The 20,102-nt window shown below is 36.0% G+C and overlaps 2 protein-coding genes across 4 annotated transcripts; one reads left to right on the top strand and one right to left on the bottom strand.

The window, feature by feature from the left end:
* Window positions 1-6,862: 6,862 nt before the first annotated feature.
* Window positions 6,863-12,628, top strand: LOC105110828 (CTP synthase-like). Of its 2 annotated transcripts, none has more exons than XM_011006001.1 (22): window positions 6,863-7,101; window positions 7,228-7,388; window positions 7,947-8,026; window positions 8,448-8,534; window positions 8,663-8,713; window positions 8,813-8,930; window positions 9,017-9,073; window positions 9,178-9,242; window positions 9,358-9,441; window positions 9,538-9,588; window positions 9,682-9,744; window positions 9,829-9,884; window positions 9,980-10,049; window positions 10,126-10,188; window positions 10,712-10,801; window positions 10,883-10,921; window positions 11,032-11,259; window positions 11,350-11,435; window positions 11,627-11,675; window positions 11,765-11,845; window positions 11,952-12,045; window positions 12,175-12,628. In XM_011006001.1, the coding sequence occupies exons 2-22, from the start codon at window positions 7,241-7,243 to the stop codon at window positions 12,339-12,341; spliced, it is 1,827 nt and encodes a 608-aa protein (XP_011004303.1). In that variant the 5' UTR covers window positions 6,863-7,101; window positions 7,228-7,240; the 3' UTR covers window positions 12,342-12,628. The 2 variants fall into 2 exon arrangements, with proteins under 2 accessions (XP_011004303.1, XP_011004304.1); XM_011006002.1 differs by having other exon boundaries at window positions 9,829-9,875.
* Window positions 12,629-13,225: 597 nt separating this feature from the next.
* On the bottom strand, window positions 13,226-18,503 carry LOC105110830 (uncharacterized). 2 transcript variants are annotated; one of them, XM_011006003.1, is made up of 8 exons: window positions 18,095-18,503; window positions 17,959-18,014; window positions 17,738-17,797; window positions 17,555-17,632; window positions 16,759-16,888; window positions 16,262-16,314; window positions 14,603-14,776; window positions 13,226-13,864 (listed from the first exon to the last, which is right to left on the bottom strand). In XM_011006003.1, the coding sequence occupies exons 1-8, from the start codon at window positions 18,432-18,434 to the stop codon at window positions 13,715-13,717; spliced, it is 1,041 nt and encodes a 346-aa protein (XP_011004305.1). In that variant the 5' UTR covers window positions 18,435-18,503; the 3' UTR covers window positions 13,226-13,714. The 2 variants fall into 2 exon arrangements, with proteins under 2 accessions (XP_011004305.1, XP_011004306.1); XM_011006004.1 differs by lacking the exon at window positions 13,226-13,864 and adding an exon at window positions 14,150-14,489.
* Window positions 18,504-20,102: the final 1,599 nt, after the last annotated feature.

Raw genomic sequence — 20,102 nt, forward strand, 5'->3', positions numbered from 1 at the left:
TACAAGCTTGAACCATAAATTAACAATTTATTTTTTGAAATAAAGTGTAGAGGTCCTTGTCTCTCAAAAGATTTACAAGATTTTTTTAGATAGGTTGGCCTTGAGGATGTCGTGGCTGGTTTTTACTGATCCTCGTTTTGTATTTATTTGGTTGTTTATTGTGTAATAAAAAATAATTATTTATTAGAAAATAATAAATGAACTATATGAAAATTCTATACAGTATTAGGTTTTTTCCGGGGGGAAAAAGCAGAAACCTCTTTATACTGTTATAATTAACCGTACCAATAGACATGCAGCATGGTTCGCCTGCAAAGACGTTGACTGGAAAAGCAACAGCCTACGTGGTGACATGTAAAACTGACGTGATGACATGGGCGAGAGCACAGAACCATATATTCAAAAATAAAATCCACACCTACCATCCCATACCAAGTAGTTCGACAGTGACGATTACATCAAAGAGGCGAGTATCTTAGCTCCACGTGTGATGTTGCTTAACACTATTTTTTTATATATTTTTTTAGTCATTTTCCCCCGTCAAAGTTATGATACTTTCCGGTTAGGTTGAAACTTAAAAAAGCTTGAGTGTGGGCATCATCCAGGTTAACCTAAGAATGCAACTACACAAGCTTTTTATTTTTATTTTTTATATTATCTTAATTCAACTTTAATTCTTGAGGTGATCTCATGTGTTTGGTCAACCTATGTGTACACCTGTTTTGAGCACCAAACTGAAAAGAAAAAAACCCTAATTGTTTAATCACTCAATTACTTTGCAATTTGCCCAATTAATTTTCAGTCTGTAAAAAAGAAAAAAGCTTTGAGAAAGGAAAGAAGGCTGATGGTTATTTTACAAAATCCTATAATCTTGAGGTGAATTGAAACAAGAGAGTCGTGAGTTGAAAGGTGAAACTACAAGAATCTCCCTAGGTTAAGTGAGACATAATTTCATTATTAATTAATGTTTTCACAATTTACCCAGCCACCACGTATTTTAGAAGTTGGTCTCGTCTCCCCCCCACCCCACCCTCTCTTTTTCTAACAAAAAGATTGCCCTATCTCTCTCTCTCTCTCTCTCTCTCTAGCTATACATCAACCGACAAAAAATAATCGGCATGGAAGGGAAACAGTATCGGTAATGGCCTGGTTGCAATAAAAAAAATAAAATTGGACTATGAACATTATGAAGTTAAAGGGAACGATACATTCATTGAATATTTTCCATGAACTGTAAATTTCTTGACTTGCAGGGTCTTCCATGTCGAGTGCAATAGGGCCCCCTTTGAACGGTTGGTTGTCCGCAAGGGTTACAATTGCATATTTTAATTATATGGATATCCCCCCCCCCACCAGTTCTAATCAGCTTCAATGGGGTCATGGCGATCTCTTTTTCTTTTTTCTTTTTCTTTCACATAAGATAAAGAGAACAAGAAACTAGCCCGTGCTAAAGAAGACACCAAACAAATCAGCTTCAAAACCAAGCTTGCTGTTTTTTTCTTTATTTTTTCCTTTTAGTTTTAGGGCTAAAATATTTTTTATTTAAAAATATATCAAAATAATATTTTTATAAAAAAATTATTTTTAATATCAAGATATCAAATTAATTTAAAAACATAAAAAAATAAAAAATACTTCTAGAAAGCAAATACAAATAAAATCTTAAAATAAAAGATACTCTTACACTCTACTTTTCAGGTCTCCTCCTTTACATATACATATATATATATATATATATATATATATATATATATCGTGCTTTTATCTTTTTATCCTTATGAATGAATGTTTGACCACATTTGTTTTTAAATTTCGCGTTTCAGGACTTTCGGAAAGGGCACCGATCAAGAACCAAGCCTTTTTATTTCAGTGTATCTTGTTTTCTTGTTGGAATATCTTTTACTTCCGAGCCTGCACAAAGACTCCCTCGTTGTTTATTGCCCAGAGATTTATTTTTTTAATTTTATAGATTTATTTTCTCTAGAATAAGCCTTCCGATTTTGTGAAACTATATACAATGATTAGAATATCAATTCATATTCTAAATTATTAGGGCGCCAATGTTACTCCTATTATTATCACATCACATCACATTTAGAGCAACAACTCAACTTTCCGAAACACCCTCGAATTGATTAATTGCTAAACAAGAACAAGAAGGCAGCCTCGTTGTGGCCATGGCAGGAGCCCGAAGGAATGGGGGGATATATAGATCATAAATTGGGGCATAGGGCTGCCGGTGCCAATGCCTGAACATTGGTTAAGTGGGGGACGAAGAGTGGCAAAGGAGCATTATTGTTTTTTTCTTTTTATTAATTTGGATATTCAATGTGTCCCTCAAATAATTCTATAAATTATAAAATTAATAATTATATAAATTTTCAATAACCTTAAAATTTATAAAACTTAATTTTTATAAATAAATTTAAATTTTCACTGGTTAAAATAACCTCTTGCATCATGGCATGATAGCTGGATGGTCAGGACGGAGATAATCACTCCTCCGGTACCAAGTAGCTGCACATATTCTATCAATGTCTGCCTTGAATATTACTTCACAAATATATGAAAAAATAATGTGATGAGTTGATCGGCAGCCATGCCTGTCAAAGTAATGGGGACAGGAGGACTTTCTCCCACACTTGTTCCCGTTTTGTTTCAGCCATCCTTCTTTGCTTTTGGTCTCCCTTTTTTGCCTTTGGACATCTAATCTAGTACCACTGATTTATCTTAAAGTGATAGAGTTTTTCAACACGCTTGTTCAATATCCACGTTATCAACACGCATTTAACTCAAGTGATCAAGTAATTTTATTTTTTTTTAATCTCAAGGCTATCATACGATCATCTTTAATGGATTGAGATTTTATTTTAATTAAATATCAAATAGATAATTAATATATGAATTGGTGTATTAGGGGAAAAAAGTTTCTCACACTCTTAAATTTGAAGTAAAAAAAATATATAAAGAATATATATTAGTGATAATTAGTTCATTGCCTATGTAACATGTTAAATATTTTTTTAAAATGTTAAAAAAAAATGTTAAAAGTGCAAAAAAGTTTTTTATAACATCATTAAATCTAGCCATGTGAGCCAATCTTGAAATTTACTAACTCAACTATTCGTTTAACTTGACTTCTTAATTAAATTACCTGAGAAATGCCTCGAATTGAATTGATCGATTTCACGGGTCCAAATATAATTTTAATGAATAGTCCATTAATGGATAAACTAATCAAATCTTAACCCAATATCAAGATCTTTTTTGAAACCTCGATAACTTCATAAAAAGTAAAATAAAATTAATTATGAAATTAAATTCTCAATTAACTCGATATTTAAGGATAAAATGAAAAAAATAATTAAAAATAACAAAAATTAAACTCTTGAGACTCACTAACCAAGTCAACTAGCTAAGTCTCTGAACATGTCCATCAACTTTATAAAGTTTAATAAGATAATTTTTCTCTAAAATTATTTTTTTAAAAAAATATATATGATAAAAAAATATTAAGTCCAATTAAAAAAAGACATCCCACCAACCCTAACTAGAACAAAGATACCTCATTTTTCACTGAAAGTTGATTCCAGTTACCCAACCTAGAACTACAACTTACGCCAAATACAAAATAAAAAGAAACAAATCTGGAAATCAAATTCTCAACCACTCCAATATTAATATATGAAATAAACAAGAGTAATATTTTTTAAAAAATAATAATAAATTTTTAATAACAACAATAACAACAATAATTCAATAACAAATATTTGAAAATTTATAAAGTCATTATATTGTGTTAAAAAAATTAAAAAGTTCAATGAGCCCCTGGATTCAATCTACCAAATCTTTTGCTATTGAAGGCGTTTAAATAATTCTAAAGTGTTAATAATGTGGAAAAAACGAAGCCACCCCACTCAAAATCAATAATAACCTGTGGAAAAACCTCAACAACTGTCCCTCGTAGAAAGCCTAGCTAGAAAGGTGAAATTGTTTATCTATTATATTATTCTAATGAATAGTAATTTATTCCCTGTGCTAAGGGAATTTACCCACACCTTGCAGTTTCCGTTAATTAATGAGTGACATTAGATTGGCATCTCTCTGCATAAAACAAACTAAACATTAGAAATTTGGTGCACGTGCATCAACTGTCCATGGTCTTTCATCATCAAGAAAATGCATGGTATCCAAAGACTATTAAAATCTTGGAGATATTGAGAATTATGCAACTTCTTCACGATATTTATGCACCAAATTTGCTCTCATGAGCAATTAGACAAGTAATTACTTTAAAGGGCATCAAATTTCTTTTTTTCTTTTTTGTTAACATGATAAAAAATATTTAGATTACGTAGAATTATTTAATATTTTTATTAAATTTGATCTCAGTAGTCAACCTTGAAACTTATTAACCAGATTTCTTGTATAACTCTAATAATAATTTTTAAAAAAAAAAAAAATTTGAAAGAAGAAAAAAACAGGGACTAAATTGAAAAAACAAGAAGAAAGAGATTCATTGTTTATATACATATGTTTTTTTAGAAGAAATTTCAAAGTTACCTAACATTATTTTAAGTACAATATGAGTTCAAGTCAAGCTAAATGAGGATGATAAAATGAGAAATGAGATAAATAATAGAGTTAGTGTGTCAGCGTAGGGAGAACAGTGAAAAGTAAACCATCTTGTTCATATTTCTTCAAGCTTTCTTTCCTTCTCATCTTGCCTCCAAATATGGTGTTGGTTAATCTTTCTTTAGATCCTTGCAAGTGAATTACTTGATCATTCGATGAAGAACCAAATTTCCCTCTTTTTGAAAAAAAGATTAAAAATTAGTCAGTATAGTGAAATTCACATCAAGGTTGTTGATGCAATTTTGAAATTAAAGAATATATAGATAAATAGGTAGATAAATAACTTAACTAGTGAAAAAAGGAAGCTAAAGGTTAAAGATGAAGACAGAGGTCGCCATGGCTCCTCCTAGCACCCGAAACAAGACAACCTTTTCCTTTCTTATATGGTTTTTTTTTTTTTAAAAGCAACATACTCACGGTTAAAAAAAATAAAAGAGACATTTATACTTGAATTAATTAAAATTAAGTTAGGGTAGAAGTTAGAGAAAAGGGGATGGGAAGGGTTTTCTTTACTAAACTATCATAGTAAAAAATAAAAATAAAAATAAAAATTCCTATATTAACTTCCAAATTAACATAATAATTGATACCTGCATATAAGATATGAACAACTAGGTGTGTTGTGCATTAGCCACATATGCAACTATTAAATTGCCATTCTTTCCTTTATTTCGCAAATAATTGAGTTATACAAAAGTCGAACATGATTTTTATAAATTAAGATGTGACATGATAAAAACAAAAATGATCTAATAGTTAAAAAATTAACATGATAAAAAAAAAAACAAGAAATGAGAGGGACATTAAAAAGAAATGGAGTGAAAGAGGAGTTGTGAATACACTAAGATTGTGTTTGTTTTCTTAAAAGTGATTTTAAAAAAATTATTTTTCAAAGTTTCCCGTGTTTGTTTGTCATTAGAAAAGTTAGTCAACGAAAAACACTTTCCAGTCGAAGAAAAATTTGATTTGGTTTTCAAGAAAGTGTTTTTCTAGAAAATTTGGACATAAAACACTTTCCAAAAATTGTGAAAATTTAAAAATATTATATTATTTTCTGATTACATCAAAATTAGTTCTCAAACTTTTGATTGCTATATATATTTTGAATATTTATTTTTCAATTTCTTCTCTTAAAATTTAATTTTTATATTAACTTTGGTCCTCATTTTTATAATTATTATTTGTCTTTTTCTTATTATTTTTTTATTGAAATTTTTTATTTATCAAATTTGGTTCTCATTCTTTTGATTGTTACTTATTTTATTTGAAATAATTTATGAAATGTTAATTATTATAATTTTAATTTCTTCATCTTTTTTTTTTAATTTTTTAGATTTGATCTTTATTATTTTAATTATTATTTATTTTATTTGAGATAATTTATGAAATTATATATATTTTTTTAATTTCATTCTCATTGAACTTTTTAATTTGTAAGATTTGTTCCTCGTTATTTTAATAAACTTGAGAAAAATAAAATATTAATAAGTTGTTTTCTAGCTCATTTTCCATGACATAACTAAACACTAGAAAGTATTTTCCAACTTATTTTTCATTACACCACTAAACATTAGAAAATAATTCATTTTCCTGAAATTCATTTTCCAAAAAAAAACTACTTTTCAGTAAACAGATAGGGCCTAAAGCTTTGATGATGAAAATCTCAATAGAAATATATCAACACCACGAATCCTAGACACCATGAAAAGTTAACGTCGAAACTGATGATAAGATGACAACAAGTGAGCATGTTATTGCTTTTAGACCGCACTTGTGACTTATCATTAGCTCTAAAGTTGGCTTTTCATAGTATTTATAGATTCATTCCATCGATATATTTCATGTGGTATTGAGAGGTTCATCATTAGAGATTTGGTGTTTCTATGAAGCTTTTTTTTTTATTTTCTTTTCTCTTTTCTCTTTTTTTTATTAGAATATTTTTTTAATGTAATTACATGTTTATAAAAATTGCATGTTAGACTTTTTTATAGTTTAATTATTTGAGAAAGAAATGGAAAAATGGAAAATTGTTAGTTGACCCATGTAGCATGGGTAAACACAATTGGGCATGTATTTTATATGCAAGTATCACTTACTGTCTTAATTTAGATTTTTTTTTTTTTTTTGCTATGTTAGTTTTAGAATTTCTTCTTCTTTTTTTTTTTACTGTGCGAGCCAAGGAAAAAGCGGGGTGACCACCTGCCAAATGCATATAAAAAGCCGCCAATGCTAAACCATTTTCATTCCATTCTATCTATCTTCCTTCTTCATCAATCATACATTTTGTTACTAGCTACACTTTCCATAATCCAAACCCTGTTTCTGTTTTCAACCCTTTTTTCAGCTTCCTTCTTCAGTGAAAGGATACCCTCCTGCTTACCGAACAAGGCCCTGAACTCTAATCATTACCAAACATTCTCTTCTTCTTTCTTTAGGTGGTTTAAGTTCACGGAAACTATAACAAAGGTCTTTTATCCTTCTTCTAATATTCCTTTCTGTAACAGTGCTTCTTATCTTTAGTTATTGTTTGCTGGCTACCTTGTTTTGCTTCTTCTGTTGATCTCGTTTTTGTGAAAAATGGAAACTTCATAGGGTACAGTTGAAGATGAACAAAGAAGGGGGGGGGATGAAGAAAATGAAGTACGTGTTGGTTACTGGAGGAGTAGTGAGTGGACTTGGGAAAGGAGTGACAGCAAGTAGTGTTGGTGTTCTTCTCAAGGCCTGTGGACTTCGTGTTACTTCTATCAAGATTGGTCTGCTCTGTTCTTCTGCACCTTCCTTTCTATTTCATTTTCTTTCCAGGTTTACTGTTACTCCTAAAGAGAAAATACAGCTACACCCTCTTGTGCTTCTCCTCTCCAACCAAATCTCATGTTCACTGCATAGAAATCCTACCCTCTTTTTTTCCTTCCTTTTTACCCATTGACTTCTGAAAATAAATCTTTGACAAGTGTCTCCTCCTCCTCTGGACTTGTAATCAGGACTTCCACTTTTTGGAGGTTATAAAGTTAAATATTTGGTAAAAAGACAAGTTTCCGTTTCATTTTCATTTCTTTGATTTCTGGAAATGGGCCTATATCGAGTTTGGTTAAAACTCCATAGGAAGTTTTCTTGTTCTTAAGTTTTGTTGCTTTGCACTGTTCTATGATCTTTCGATGGGGTCTTCTTGATTTCTTTTCCATTATTCATTAAAATAATCATAATGTCTCAATTAGGATAAGAAGGTGTCGCTATTTTCTCTACTTCTTTAGGACACTTAAGATTGTTGTTCATGGTAATAATTTCTTGAATATCTTTCCTTGTCAATTCAGATCCATACTTAAACACTGATGCCGGAACAATGTCACCCTTTGAGCATGGAGAAGTGTATGTCCTAGATGATGGTGGAGAGGTAGATAAGTTTCCTTTATATATTTTTCTATGTTCTCAAGAAGATTTTATTGAGGGGGTTCTCTGAGAAAGCAAAATAGCAGCTTATGCATGCAGATAAATTTTTTGGACTCCACATCCTTGAGAGGAATTCCCTGTAATTCAAAAGATTGGCCTCCGTATGCCTTCGGTATTGGAGTCCATAGCAGTAAAATAAATGGAATCTGTTTAAAATTACTCTTGGATGATTCTCATGCCCTTCTCTCTGTTTCTGGTTACCATATACGATCATGCTAGATCATACCCATTAAACCTGTGGACTAATACATTTCTTACTCTTTATGAGTGAAAACAGAAAAAGACGAAATCAGACTGTTTACTTTTATGAAAGATAGGAAATTGATCTAGACCGAAAGAAATGACTTGCTTATCTTGCTGTAAAGGTGGACCTGGACCTTGGAAATTACGAGAGGTTTCTAGATATCAAGCTGACACGCGATAATAATATCACTACGGGAAAGATTTACCAGGCAAGTTGTTTAAACTTAATGTTTCTATGTGTATTACACATTTTTTAGCTGGAAAAAACTAAGATCATTAGAAGTAGCTGACACCTTGTTACTGAAGCTAGTTATCCCTTTTTCCTGTTGAATTGCAGGCTGTTATTGACAAAGAAAGAAGGGGAGATTATCTGGGAAAAACTGTGCAGGTTTTTCTCTAGCTGAGTTTGTCTGTTACATTGTCCTGCAGCTTACCATAAACTTTCCATGTATAGTTCATCTTCTTTATGTATTTTTGCAAACTGCAGGTTGTCCCTCACATCACAGATGCCATTCAAGAGTGGATTGAACGCGTGGCATTGATACCAGTTGACGGACAGCCTGGTCCCGCTGATGTTTGTGTCATTGAATTGGGTGGAACTATAGGTAAATTAACAATATCTTTCTTGATGAATGGATCATGAGCTGTTCTCCATTTTTTTCTGTGTCACTAGAAACTTTCCTGTGTGCAGGAGATATTGAGTCCATGCCATTTACTGAGGCTCTAGGGCAGTTTTCATACCGAGTGGGTAAGACCACTACCTACGAAACTTTACATGATGCAGTTTGAGACTCTTCTTGCCTTTGCATCTTCTAACCAGTCGACTTGTTCTAATTAATGCTCGTTTCACAGGCGCTGGCAACTTCTGCTTGATTCATGTCAGCCTTGTGCCTGTTATAAGTGCTGTTGGTGAACAGGTAAGCTGCTTAGAATATTGTCTCTGCATATATTGAGTGGATAAAAGATGATTGTCTGTGGATCATTTTAGTCCATATAACAAATTATAAAAGACAGTGTATTTACTCTTTTCAGAAAACAAAACCAACTCAGCACAGTGTTCGGGGGCTGAGAAGCTTAGGTTTGACACCAAATATCTTAGCTTGTCGCAGCACATCGGTAATTCTCTCGGTCTTTCACACACGAACACATGCGAGCTTGTAGTGATTGTGAGTTCTGCGAACTTCAGATTATGGACTTGAATCTCTTTTACAGGCACTTGAAGAGAACGTAAAGCAGAAAATCTCTCAATTTTGCCATGTCCCAGTAAGTTGATTACAAGGATAAACCTTTCCATGCATGTTACTAGAATATTTTCTTGTCTACTTTGCAAGTTTATTGAGACCCCGAGTTTTCCAGGCAGAAAATATCATCACTCTCTATGATGTTCCCAACATCTGGCACCTTCCTTCGCTTTTAAGAGTGAGTACACTTGTAGTCCTTTTGACATTCATTCCATTGCTTAGCTTCTAATTCTTAAACTATGGTTTGTTTCTTCTCAATTAGGATCAGAAGGCTCATGAAGGAATTTTGGGAGCGCTGAACCTTCATGGGTTTGTCAAGTGATCCCACTTATCATTGTTTCCCCGCTCTATAATGCATTGCGTGATATCTTCCATTTGCTGACATCCTTAAATTATTGTCTTGTAATTTACAGAGTTGCCAGGGAGCCCAATTTAAAGGAATGGACCTCTAGGGCTGAATTCTGCGACATGTTACTTGAACCAGTGGGTCTTAGCAAATTTCAATTCACATATTTAGCAATTTCTACCTGAGCTTTATGTACTGAGTTGTGAATTGCAGGTTCGAATTGCCGTTGTTGGGAAGTATACAGGGCTTTCAGATTCCTACCTTTCCTTGCTGAAGGTTCGCTTATATCTATCATTTCCTTTTTAAAGCTCAGAATTACCGTTTCTGTGGGAAGTTTCTCGTGGTCATGCGATGAAGTCTTTAATGTTTATCCCTGAGGTTGCTGCTGCTCTGCCGTACTTTGAACAATAGATGTCAGACTTTGAACCAAACAGCCTGTATCTAACCACTTAACTACCTTTCGTAAAACACTGATTTTGTTATAGACGCATTGCATGTCTTTGGATTTCTGCTGTCCTCCTTGTGCTGTTATTTGGTGAATTAATTTTACAATATTTCTTTCTTCATGCACGCAAACTTCAATTGAAATGCGTCAAAAGGAGTCCTAGAAATGTGAGACATATTCTGCAACTATCTGTCATGAAGCTTTTCATCATTCATAATTTCACAATCGTCAAAACTTGTAATTGTTGATTCGTGCCCCTTGAAATGTTATGCGAATGTAATATGCATTTATTTCCATAATAAAGATAATATTATGGTGTTTTCCCGGTGATAAAAGTTATTTTACCGCTGGCAGGCTCTTTTGCATGCATCTGTTTCTCTCCGCAAGAAACTTGTTGTGGACTGGGTTCCAGCTAGCGATATTGAGGATGAAACTGCAAGAGAGGTTAGTAATCGGAGTACTGATATCGTATAGACTAATCTTTATTCCTTGCTTCACTTCTTGGCTTGAATGCTCCTCGTGCAGAATCCTGATGCATATAAGGCTGCATGGAAGTTGTTAAAGGTTTGTATTGCTAATGGTCAGATGCGTGAAGCTAGTTTTCATTTTTAATACTAGCCCTCAAAGTTCTGCTTACTTTCTTTCGTAGCCGTCTGACTAGCCTATGTCTGCAGGGTGCAGATGGTGTTCTTGTCCCAGGAGGGTTTGGTGACAGAGGTGTAGAAGGGAAAATTCTTGCAGCCAAGTATGCGCGAGAGAACAGAATTCCATTCCTTGGAATCTGTCTGGGAATGCAAATTGCCGTCATTGAGTTTGCACGATCTATCCTTGGTCTGCAAGATGCTAACAGCACGGAATTTGATCCTGACACCAAGAGTCCCTGCGTTGTATTCATGCCCGAGGTTTTTATAGTGTCCCCTCAATTTTGAACTACATAGCCAACTGGTCGTCGGCGTTTTCTAGTTTAGTCTGACATTTTTCCTCATCAACAGGGCTCAAAAACCCACTTGGGAGGCACCATGCGTCTTGGGTCAAGGAGGACATATTTCCAAGTCATGGACTCCAAATCGGCAAAATTGTAAGTAATTGAGTGGCTTGACAACAGATATTGATATGGCAGTGCCATATTCATGTAAATGATAAGTTTTGATGATGTAAAAGTCTGTTTTTCATATTACCAATCTGAAATATGTATGCAACAAGTAGATCAATACTGTTTACTTGTGAATATCCGAGATTGGCTAAACCCTGAATTCTGGATTCTGTCAGGTATGGTAATAGAGGTTTTGTTGATGAGAGACATCGTCACAGATACGAGGTATGGGGCGTCAAGAACTCAAGATGCGTATCTTTTCCATGTAAGTAGATAGTTGCTCGAGAAATGATAAAAAAGTCTTATTGGTGCAGGTGAATCCTGATATGGTATCATCCCTGGAAGATGCCGGGCTCTCATTCACCGGCAAGGATGAAACTGGCCAACGCATGGAGGTACGCGGTTCTGTACCTGCAAACTTCTGTTCTCCATTTTTTTCAAATTGCTTTAGGATCAATAGTTCCCTACAGTTACTCCAAGTTAAATTTGGCTCGTTGACAGATAGTTGAGCTGCCTAATCATCCTTACTATATTGGTACTCAATTCCACCCTGAATTCAAGTCAAGACCTGGGAAACCTTCTGCACTATTCTTAGGTTCATCTCTCACTCTTCTCCATATTGCGAGTCTAATATTTTTTTCTCGTCTTGAACCAAAAACTACTCTTTTTTTTTTTTTTTAATGTCTTGACATTGACTTTTGATAATCAACCTTTCGAATTGAAGGCCTGATAGCAGCAGCATGTGGCCAGCTAGATCCTCTCCTACACGCTCACAAGATTCCCAAAGGAATGGCCAAAAAAATAAGCCTCTACCAGAATGGAAATGCAACCAAGTTTGCAAAGATACCGGCAGACGGTAGATACAGCAATTGCAATGGTGTGCATGCCTAAACTCCGGTCCTGCCCTTTATTAGAGGATCTTTTTTTTTTTTTCTTGAGTGATACTTGTTCCCATGATGCTCCAGTAGTGTCTTAGGATCTGCTTTGTACAGTAAGTTGAGTATTTGGTAGGAGTTAGCTTTGAGAGGAATGGCAGATAAAATAGAGCTTGATCCTGGTCTTTTAAACAGGAAAGCCTGTTGTAATTTACAGTTGTACCATACTTTATAAGCCTTCTGGTTAAGATGGTGTTTTAACTGCAATGAAAATCACTCTAGTTTGCCTAGACTGCTGCTGAAGCACACTAACGTCGTAGAAGCATCCCGGATTTGTTGCGTTCTCTATAATTCAGGTCTCCGCTAGACTAAGTTGAAACAGCCTCCTGGAAATGCAATGTGTTGCCACTTTCCAGTGAGGGAGAGATCCCAGGATGCTGGTTTTAACCTTGTGCAGACTGAACAGGCTCTGGAAAATTCATAAAGGTGCCCTGTTCCAGACTGGTTATCCCTCCTTCCTTCAAAACCAGTCAGCAAACAGAGCACGGGTTAAGCTTAAGGTTTTACTCTGAGAGAAGCATGGAGACCAGGATGCATGGACAATGGAAGGAGTAAATGGACACCGTCCCTACTCTCACTCATTCCACGGATGCACAAGTTCGGCAATGTTTTGATAGTGTATAAACGGTGGGAAATACAGCAGTAATGTTCTTTTGAGAATTATGAATACATACATACTAGAATATTTCAGTTACACATGCTATTGCAGTCAACAGTAAGAGAAACAAACTAATGACAAACCCTAAGTAGATTATGGCAGGGAGATACAAATACAAAGAAGAATATTTGCAGGCAAATCAAACTGATACGCTGGAAGAATTGTTCTGCAAAAAGAAATCATAAAATAAGATATGCCCTTCTATTAAAGATCCATGGACTGATAAGAAGTTTTCTCCCTTGTGGATAAGGACTTCTTATTCAAGGAAAACATAAAGTTGAAAAGGGAAAGAGCTTAGTACCATCACTGAAACTGCGATATACAATGGCAACAAAGAACAATCATTTCAGAAATCTATTGGCAACTAGTGTTTGATATAAAAGATGATGGGCATAATATCTCCTCAAGAAACCATCCAGAGATGCTCCACAATATGAAACACGATGAGACTACATCTCCTGACTGTAAGAGAATAGTTGATTGAAGAGAAGTACAACATGAAAGGAAGGAAAAAATGCAAAAAATTGTATTAAAAATATCATGGTACACTCGTGGTTAGCTTAAGATCTATCATTTGAATGGCTGATTGAGAGGTATTCAAATCTGACTGTATAGTTTCTCAACAAACTGGTTTGGCTGCAATATAACCCTGCTAAGAAAAAAAATCTCCATCACGGAAGAGGGCTGCAAGGCCTCCATTTGCTAACAGTTGCACTCAAATGGTCTGGGACCGTAGCAGACCATGAGGTCAAATCAGGCAAGGGTCCCGTCAATGCAAGATAATTTGCACCTTCACTCTCTGGAACTCTCTTCCAGCTTAGCTGAGCAGTCAAATTTCAATCTAACTGTAAACTTATTGTTGTCTTTAAGAACACTAAGCAAATGCCAGTTCACATAGAAACTTTGGGGCAGTTAGGCAAGCATTTAAGCACATCTAAAAATTGATTCCACATTTTGTTTAATTACTGAACAAGGAATCTTAATGACGTATCCTACAGCAATTTATACGGGAAATTCAACTTGAAAGCAGTGTATTCCAATTTTCAAGTCTGAATTAAATATTGCTTTTTAACTGTTTCAAAGGCAAAACAATGACATCACACATGGTTCAAACAGCCTAGTTTTTGCAATGTTTGGACTTTGAAGGACAGATGAGTAATTTTTTTTTAATGTTCAAAGCATAGAAAAATACAGCTCTCCACTAGTAGTAGCTTGAATCTGGAAAACCAAAAAATAGTTCAAGCAGGTTTCAATATGCTGACCGGTTTTCAACCATTTTAAAAAATCAGGCATGTGTAGGGGGTTTTAATTTTACTGAAGGATAAATTATATACACAACCTTGAGATATATGTAAGTACACAAACTACTGGTTTTGTTTTTGAAGTCCCAACAATTTATACTCCCTTCATTTCGATGTAGGAAAGCAACCCTCGCTCCCATAACCACTACCAAAACAAAATGCGAAACAAAATGAAGAATTCCTGGTTGTCTTCGGTTAAAATTTGATGAATCAGAAAAAATGCAATTGTATCAAATGTCAGTAAAGTAAATGCCATACTTGTCCAGGAAATGCTTCACACAAAACCTTGATGGTTGGATTTTCAACCCAAGCATTATCAACTGATTTAGTATTTCTTTCATTTATAGCATCTGATTCTTCAATGCCTCCACAGTTCACCATAAGGCGACCATCAGGTATCAATCTACCCTTCATTTCCAGCCAAGTTGCTACCTGTCAAGCACAATTACCGAGTTTAGATATGTAAAACTGTTATACATGGCACTAACAAAGGAGAAAAAAGTAGTGGCAAGATCAAGGGATATACAGATTTATGTTTCTGAAGAAAACTCACATTTGAATTATAGAATCCATGGTAGCATACCCGAACTTAACGAGGGTTACACCCTCTAACTTGCACTCAGTGATAACATGTAAGTGCATAATAGACTAGAGATCTTTGCTAGTGAAAAAAGCTAATATTTGTAACCATCAGACCATGAAGTCCTGGAATTATGCTTTTGGAAGTTCTTTCACATTATGGCAGAAACACTTCAAGCTGAGGTTAGCATCCTTTTCAGATATGGAAACTTGTAACAATTTAACCTTCATATTTCTAGAAGGATAACAGATACACAAACAAAATGCAATGGACCAACAGAACATTGGCGCTCCCTGCTACCTCATGGCCAACGCTTCCAACTTTCAGTCAAACATACATCTACCATCCACCAGTGCAAAAAGTTTTGGCCACTGCCCTTTAATTTTTCTAGCAGTCCCCTAAATGGTTCTCAACCAAAGTCATTTTTTAATATTCTTCGGCATGATACCTGTTCTGGAGGGATTGCAAAGGACTCCTGCAGTACTTGTCCCTAAGAAGTTAAACATGCAATTGGAGAAAAATTCAATGATCTTTTGATTCTTGCTTAAGGCAAGCAACAAATTTTATGCCCTGGAAAGGAGGAAGCAAGTGCTAGCAATTAACATTTGGTCAAGCCTGTGATTGATACTGAAAAACTTAAGTCATTAACTAGTTGATGTCTGCCGTAAAAATCCTATTAAAAACTCACAGTCTATGGGCTTCCTCTTGTCTCTTGCAGTGTCATAAACTCATACCATAAACATGCATATGTTCTTCAAATATATGGGGGAGAGTTGGGGGGGGGGGGGGGGGGGGGGGGGGGGGGGGGGGGGGGGGGGGGGGGGGGGGGGGGGGGGGGGGGGGGGGGGGGGGGGGGGGGGGGGGGGGGGGGGGGGGGGGGGGGGGGGGGGGGGGGGGGGGGGGGGGGGGGGGGGGGGGGGGGGGGGGGGGGGGGGGGGGGGGGGGGGGGGGGGGGGGGGGGGGGGGGGGGGGGGGGGGGGGGGGGGGGGGGGGGGGGGGGGGGGGGGGGGGGGGGGGGGGGGGGGGGGGGGGGGGGGGGGGGGGGGGGGGGGGGGGGGGGGGGGGGGGGGGGGGGGGGTTTATTCTAGCTTCCTTCTTTTATATGTATAAAAAAAATCCTGCTTACAAGTGTTTTTCTAGCTTCTCACAACTAACAAAATTTAAGGCTGTATAGACTCGAGTGCCTCACATTAAATTATCATAAATTGTAGTGCTTATATGAGACAACGACTTCATTAAGAGTGATAATTTGACAGGCAACTAAAATTAAAGAATCAGGTACCAAGCCACAAAACTAGCCACTGATAGTATAAGAAACAAAAACATTTCGAACATACCTCTTGTAACTGTGGCAAAACCTTCCCCCCACAGAACAGGTCAATGACAATGCCTGAAAAAACATTGATGCCATATATTAGTGAAAAGAGGAAGAAACCAAAAGCTTGAACAAAGCAAACAATACAAATTTACAGAACAAAAGTGAATTAATGGCAAAGACTAACTAATATACAAGTGGATGTAATAAAAAGAAATGCTACATATCAAGCTTTAGCTGAGAGGAATGTTATTTGGGCATGAACAGTCAAGCAGGACTTGTGTTTCCCTCCTAAATATATCATAACAGGGTGTTCTCTTCAAGCTTGCTACAGCAACCATACCTCAATACCTGCCTCCACTTCTCAAAACCTACCCATGATTACCCCAAGGGGGCTTGCTTGCAAGAAAGAATACTTAATCATACTAATGACCAAACATCCATACAGTAAAATCAGAAAATGAGCAAATCCTGCATGCATGCTCTAAACCAAAATAGACAGGTCATTATCCTCCTCACCAGCATATTTTCTACCATCATCTTCCAAGGAACATAGGGCATCACCAACAACAACATGAAGCACGCCACCAGCTTGAGTTTGCTTCTCAAGATCCGATAGGCCAAAATAATCTCTTGCTTTATTGATCAACTAATGCAAAAAGATCCATTTCAGTAAGGAGGCAATCAATATTAAATGGAAAAGGACCAAAGAGTTTTGCTACTGCAAGCATCATTGCACAAACAATAAACAAATTCCCAATTAGCCTCACTTTTTGCTCAGAAAATAATCTGCAGGAAATTAAGCCAAGGCAGTTAGAAAGGGTTGGCTGAAAATATTTTCTATTGACAGTAGAAATCCACCAAAAATTTAAAAACAGAAAATTTCCTTAGTCCATAATTTTACAATAACCGAGTCTATTGTTAGAAGGTTTTTGGTGCGAGTCATTATTTGCAGCACTTCAGATTAGTCCATGAATTTACTTCGATTTTTTTTTTCCTGAATAACATGCAAGAACTAAGAAGATAACTAACGTTTCTCATTGAGAACATAGGCGACTGTGTCAATACAAGCAACTAGGGAATCCACTGACATTGACTTGGCCCTAAATCTCAATGCTGAATCATAAGCAACTTCCTGTATTCTCTAACTATATTTGGCACAGTAAAAATCTCCATGAGAACAAAGTGAACATTAGTCCAACAGAAGTAAAAGAAAAATGTTTGAAGGGGCTATGTTTGAAAAGGTAAAAAGGCAAATTGGGATGGAAAAGAAAAAAGGGCAATCAAATTTAAACGACTCTATCATTGTCCTTACAATTTCATCTATTTCCCAACCTTCAAGCTGCAATGAAGGCCACACATCAAGCATCAAATGCGCAGCTGTACCGCCACCCTGGACAATTAGAAAAGTTCACTGTACATGCGAACTCATTGACTTGATAAATATAATCATACGTTCAAGAACATAAACACGCTAAAGGGAGATGAAATTAACTACCAGGCCAAATATTGCAACGGGGCCTTGTGGAATAATAGCTGGCAAACTAGCAAATTCATCCTGCATAACGAATGGAGCTGATCAATCAGGTAAAAATTAAAACTGATGTATATTTTAATTTTCACTGTTCAAAATCAAAATGGACAGACAAAGACATGAATTGCTGCTTTTATTAAATAACAAAAACTAGAAAGGAAGGAAACTTAACATAGCGTACATACCCAATACGAACGAGTCCATTTCTGACCATCCTTGTAAAGAAGGCTATGAACATTATCTGTATAATCAATGATCATCATCATACGTTAAAGAACAAGAAAAGCACCCCCTCCCAAAGATGAATGAGGAGGAAATTACGAGTGGAGTCGAGGAGCAGCATCCTAGTTTTAGGAGTGTCAACGATTAGAATGTCATTGTACTGACTTTTCACTGCTGTCAATACCTTATACTCTTCTTCCTGCTCTTCTTTATTAAAATCAGAAGAAGAACCCTGGACCTGAAGAGTAGTAGTGGTATGAGCATTTGGTTTTTGTGTAAGACGGGAACAAGTTAACGAGAAAGGAATAGGAAACGACAACGCATTTGTAGTTCTAGAGGTACAACACCGCCGATGTGTCTGAGAGTAACTGATTCTTGTTGGGCTTGATGATGGTGACCATGTCAGCAAGGGATTCGTTGCAGAAAACAACGATATCATTTTTACTAGTACCAGTACTGGTTTTTTCGAAGAATGCCCTTCTTTCTTGCGTTTCGTGATAAGATTTTTTTTTTTTTTATCATGATATCTTGACACAAACAAACCTTTGCTTTTAGTCCCTCTACTTTTTTTCTCTCGATTCTCCAATCCCTCGTCTTTTTTTCTCTCTCTCAACTTTCTTTTCAATTTCCGAGCCCGAGTTAAATGATAAGAAAACTGTAAAAAAATGGATATCGATGTCTATGGCAGATGATTGTGTTTCCGTCTCTCCAAATCAGATGGTGTAAATTTAGGTCATGAAAAGACGAGAGGTATACCTTCCTCCCTTCCTCGGATGTCTTTCTGTCCATCCAAACAACCGACTTCTCTCTCTATCAAACCTCACCCCTCCCTACTTTTCTTCTCGAGGATGTTTGGTTTTCCAAGGAAAAAAAATTATCCCAAGCATGCAGCCATCCTCGCCATGTTCATTAAAAATTATCCCAAGCATGTTGCCATCCTCTCCAAGTTCATTCAGCTCGGAGAAATTTATCACCAAAACATAAGAAAACTTGCAGAAATGTGTTAACTGCTTCGAGATATGCTAACAAGGTACATTTACGCCAATAAAAGCCTATAGTTTAATGGACACTCGTGCATTTTGATCTTAAGTTGGCGTATCGCTTTGAAAGCAAGGGAATTTTTTTTATCAAGAACCATAACTATACTCACCATCCATTTCATCTTTCTATTTAGTTCGCGTCTTATCAAATGCCCATTGTTGCAATCGATTCTCTGTTCATTGAATTGGTTAAAGATCCAAGGACAATGGCATCCGCTTGAATTTGAGAAGAAAGACAACCAATGAATGGGTCTTCGATCAATAGAATACAAAAAATCTACACCAACATTCTTCTCAGGCACCTGCAAGATATTTAAGTGAATTTCCATCACTTGATTATCAAGGAATTGGTAGTTTAAATAAGTTCATGTTCTGACAAATAATCCAAATATTAAAACTATATATTTTCTCTGTACAAATTTCAACTGACCACCGTTCTGCAGAGACAGTTCCCGGAAAAATATTAATTTAAACGCGTGGAAGTTAAATAAAATGAATGTTTTAGGCTTATGCCCCATGTAATGCTGGGAAAAGGAAGTTGATTTTCAGATTTATGCGTTCAGAAATCTGAAACCTTGCTTATCTCCGCAGGATTCCCATTGCCTGGTAAACATTATTTAGAGTGGCATCTGCAATCTCTGCAGCTTAACCGGCACCTTCCTCCAACACTATCCTGAAAAAACCTGCATATGAAGAGACTGTTTTACTAATAAACAGTCCATATGAATAGCAGTAGTACTCTCGAGGAGGGGGCAAGGACAGGGAAGTCATAATCATTTTTTCTTCTTGGCTTCACGAACTGCCAGGATTTGCAACATAACTTCAGATCATCTATCCGTGATTAAATAAATACAAGACACCTCAGAATAAAATACAGAAAGGCAGAGAAATGACTTCTTCATACTCTCTGTTCTCTAAGCACTTCATGGCTATGACTTTATTGGTATGTGTAGGCAAACTATCGCAGTTCAGACCAAAATCCAAGTGAAAAAGGGAAAGCAACAGATTTCCATGAAACTCCAATTAGTGGCCACATGCTACTAACAAGTTGCACTGGTACTGGCAAA

Source organism: Populus euphratica, unplaced genomic scaffold, assembly GCF_000495115.2.
Source record: "Populus euphratica unplaced genomic scaffold, PopEup_1.0 scaffold265.1, whole genome shotgun sequence".
Lineage (NCBI taxonomy): Eukaryota > Viridiplantae > Streptophyta > Magnoliopsida > Malpighiales > Salicaceae > Populus > Populus euphratica.

What these genes read in the sequence shown, in the direction of transcription:
- LOC105110828 (XM_011006001.1), top strand. Translation starts at nt 7,241, where the DNA reads ATGAACAAAGAAGGGGGGGGGATGAAGAAAATGAAGTACGTGTTGGTT. An exon ending in ATCTGGGAAAAACTGTGCAG is followed by an intron (nt 8,714 to 8,812) that starts GTTTTTCTCTAG and finishes TGCAAACTGCAG; the next exon opens with GTTGTCCCTCACATCACAGA. An exon ending in TAAGTGCTGTTGGTGAACAG is followed by an intron (nt 9,243 to 9,357) that starts GTAAGCTGCTTA and finishes TACTCTTTTCAG; the next exon opens with AAAACAAAACCAACTCAGCA.
- LOC105110830 (XM_011006003.1), bottom strand. Translation starts at nt 18,434, where the DNA reads ATGATATCGTTGTTTTCTGCAACGAATCCCTTGCTGACATGGTCACCA. An exon ending in CCGTTGCAATATTTGGCCTG is followed by an intron (nt 17,633 to 17,737) that starts GTAGTTAATTTC and finishes CTAATTGTCCAG; the next exon opens with GGTGGCGGTACAGCTGCGCA. An exon ending in GTGAAGCATTTCCTGGACAA is followed by an intron (nt 13,865 to 14,602) that starts GTATGGCATTTA and finishes TTGACTGCTCAG; the next exon opens with CTAAGCTGGAAGAGAGTTCC.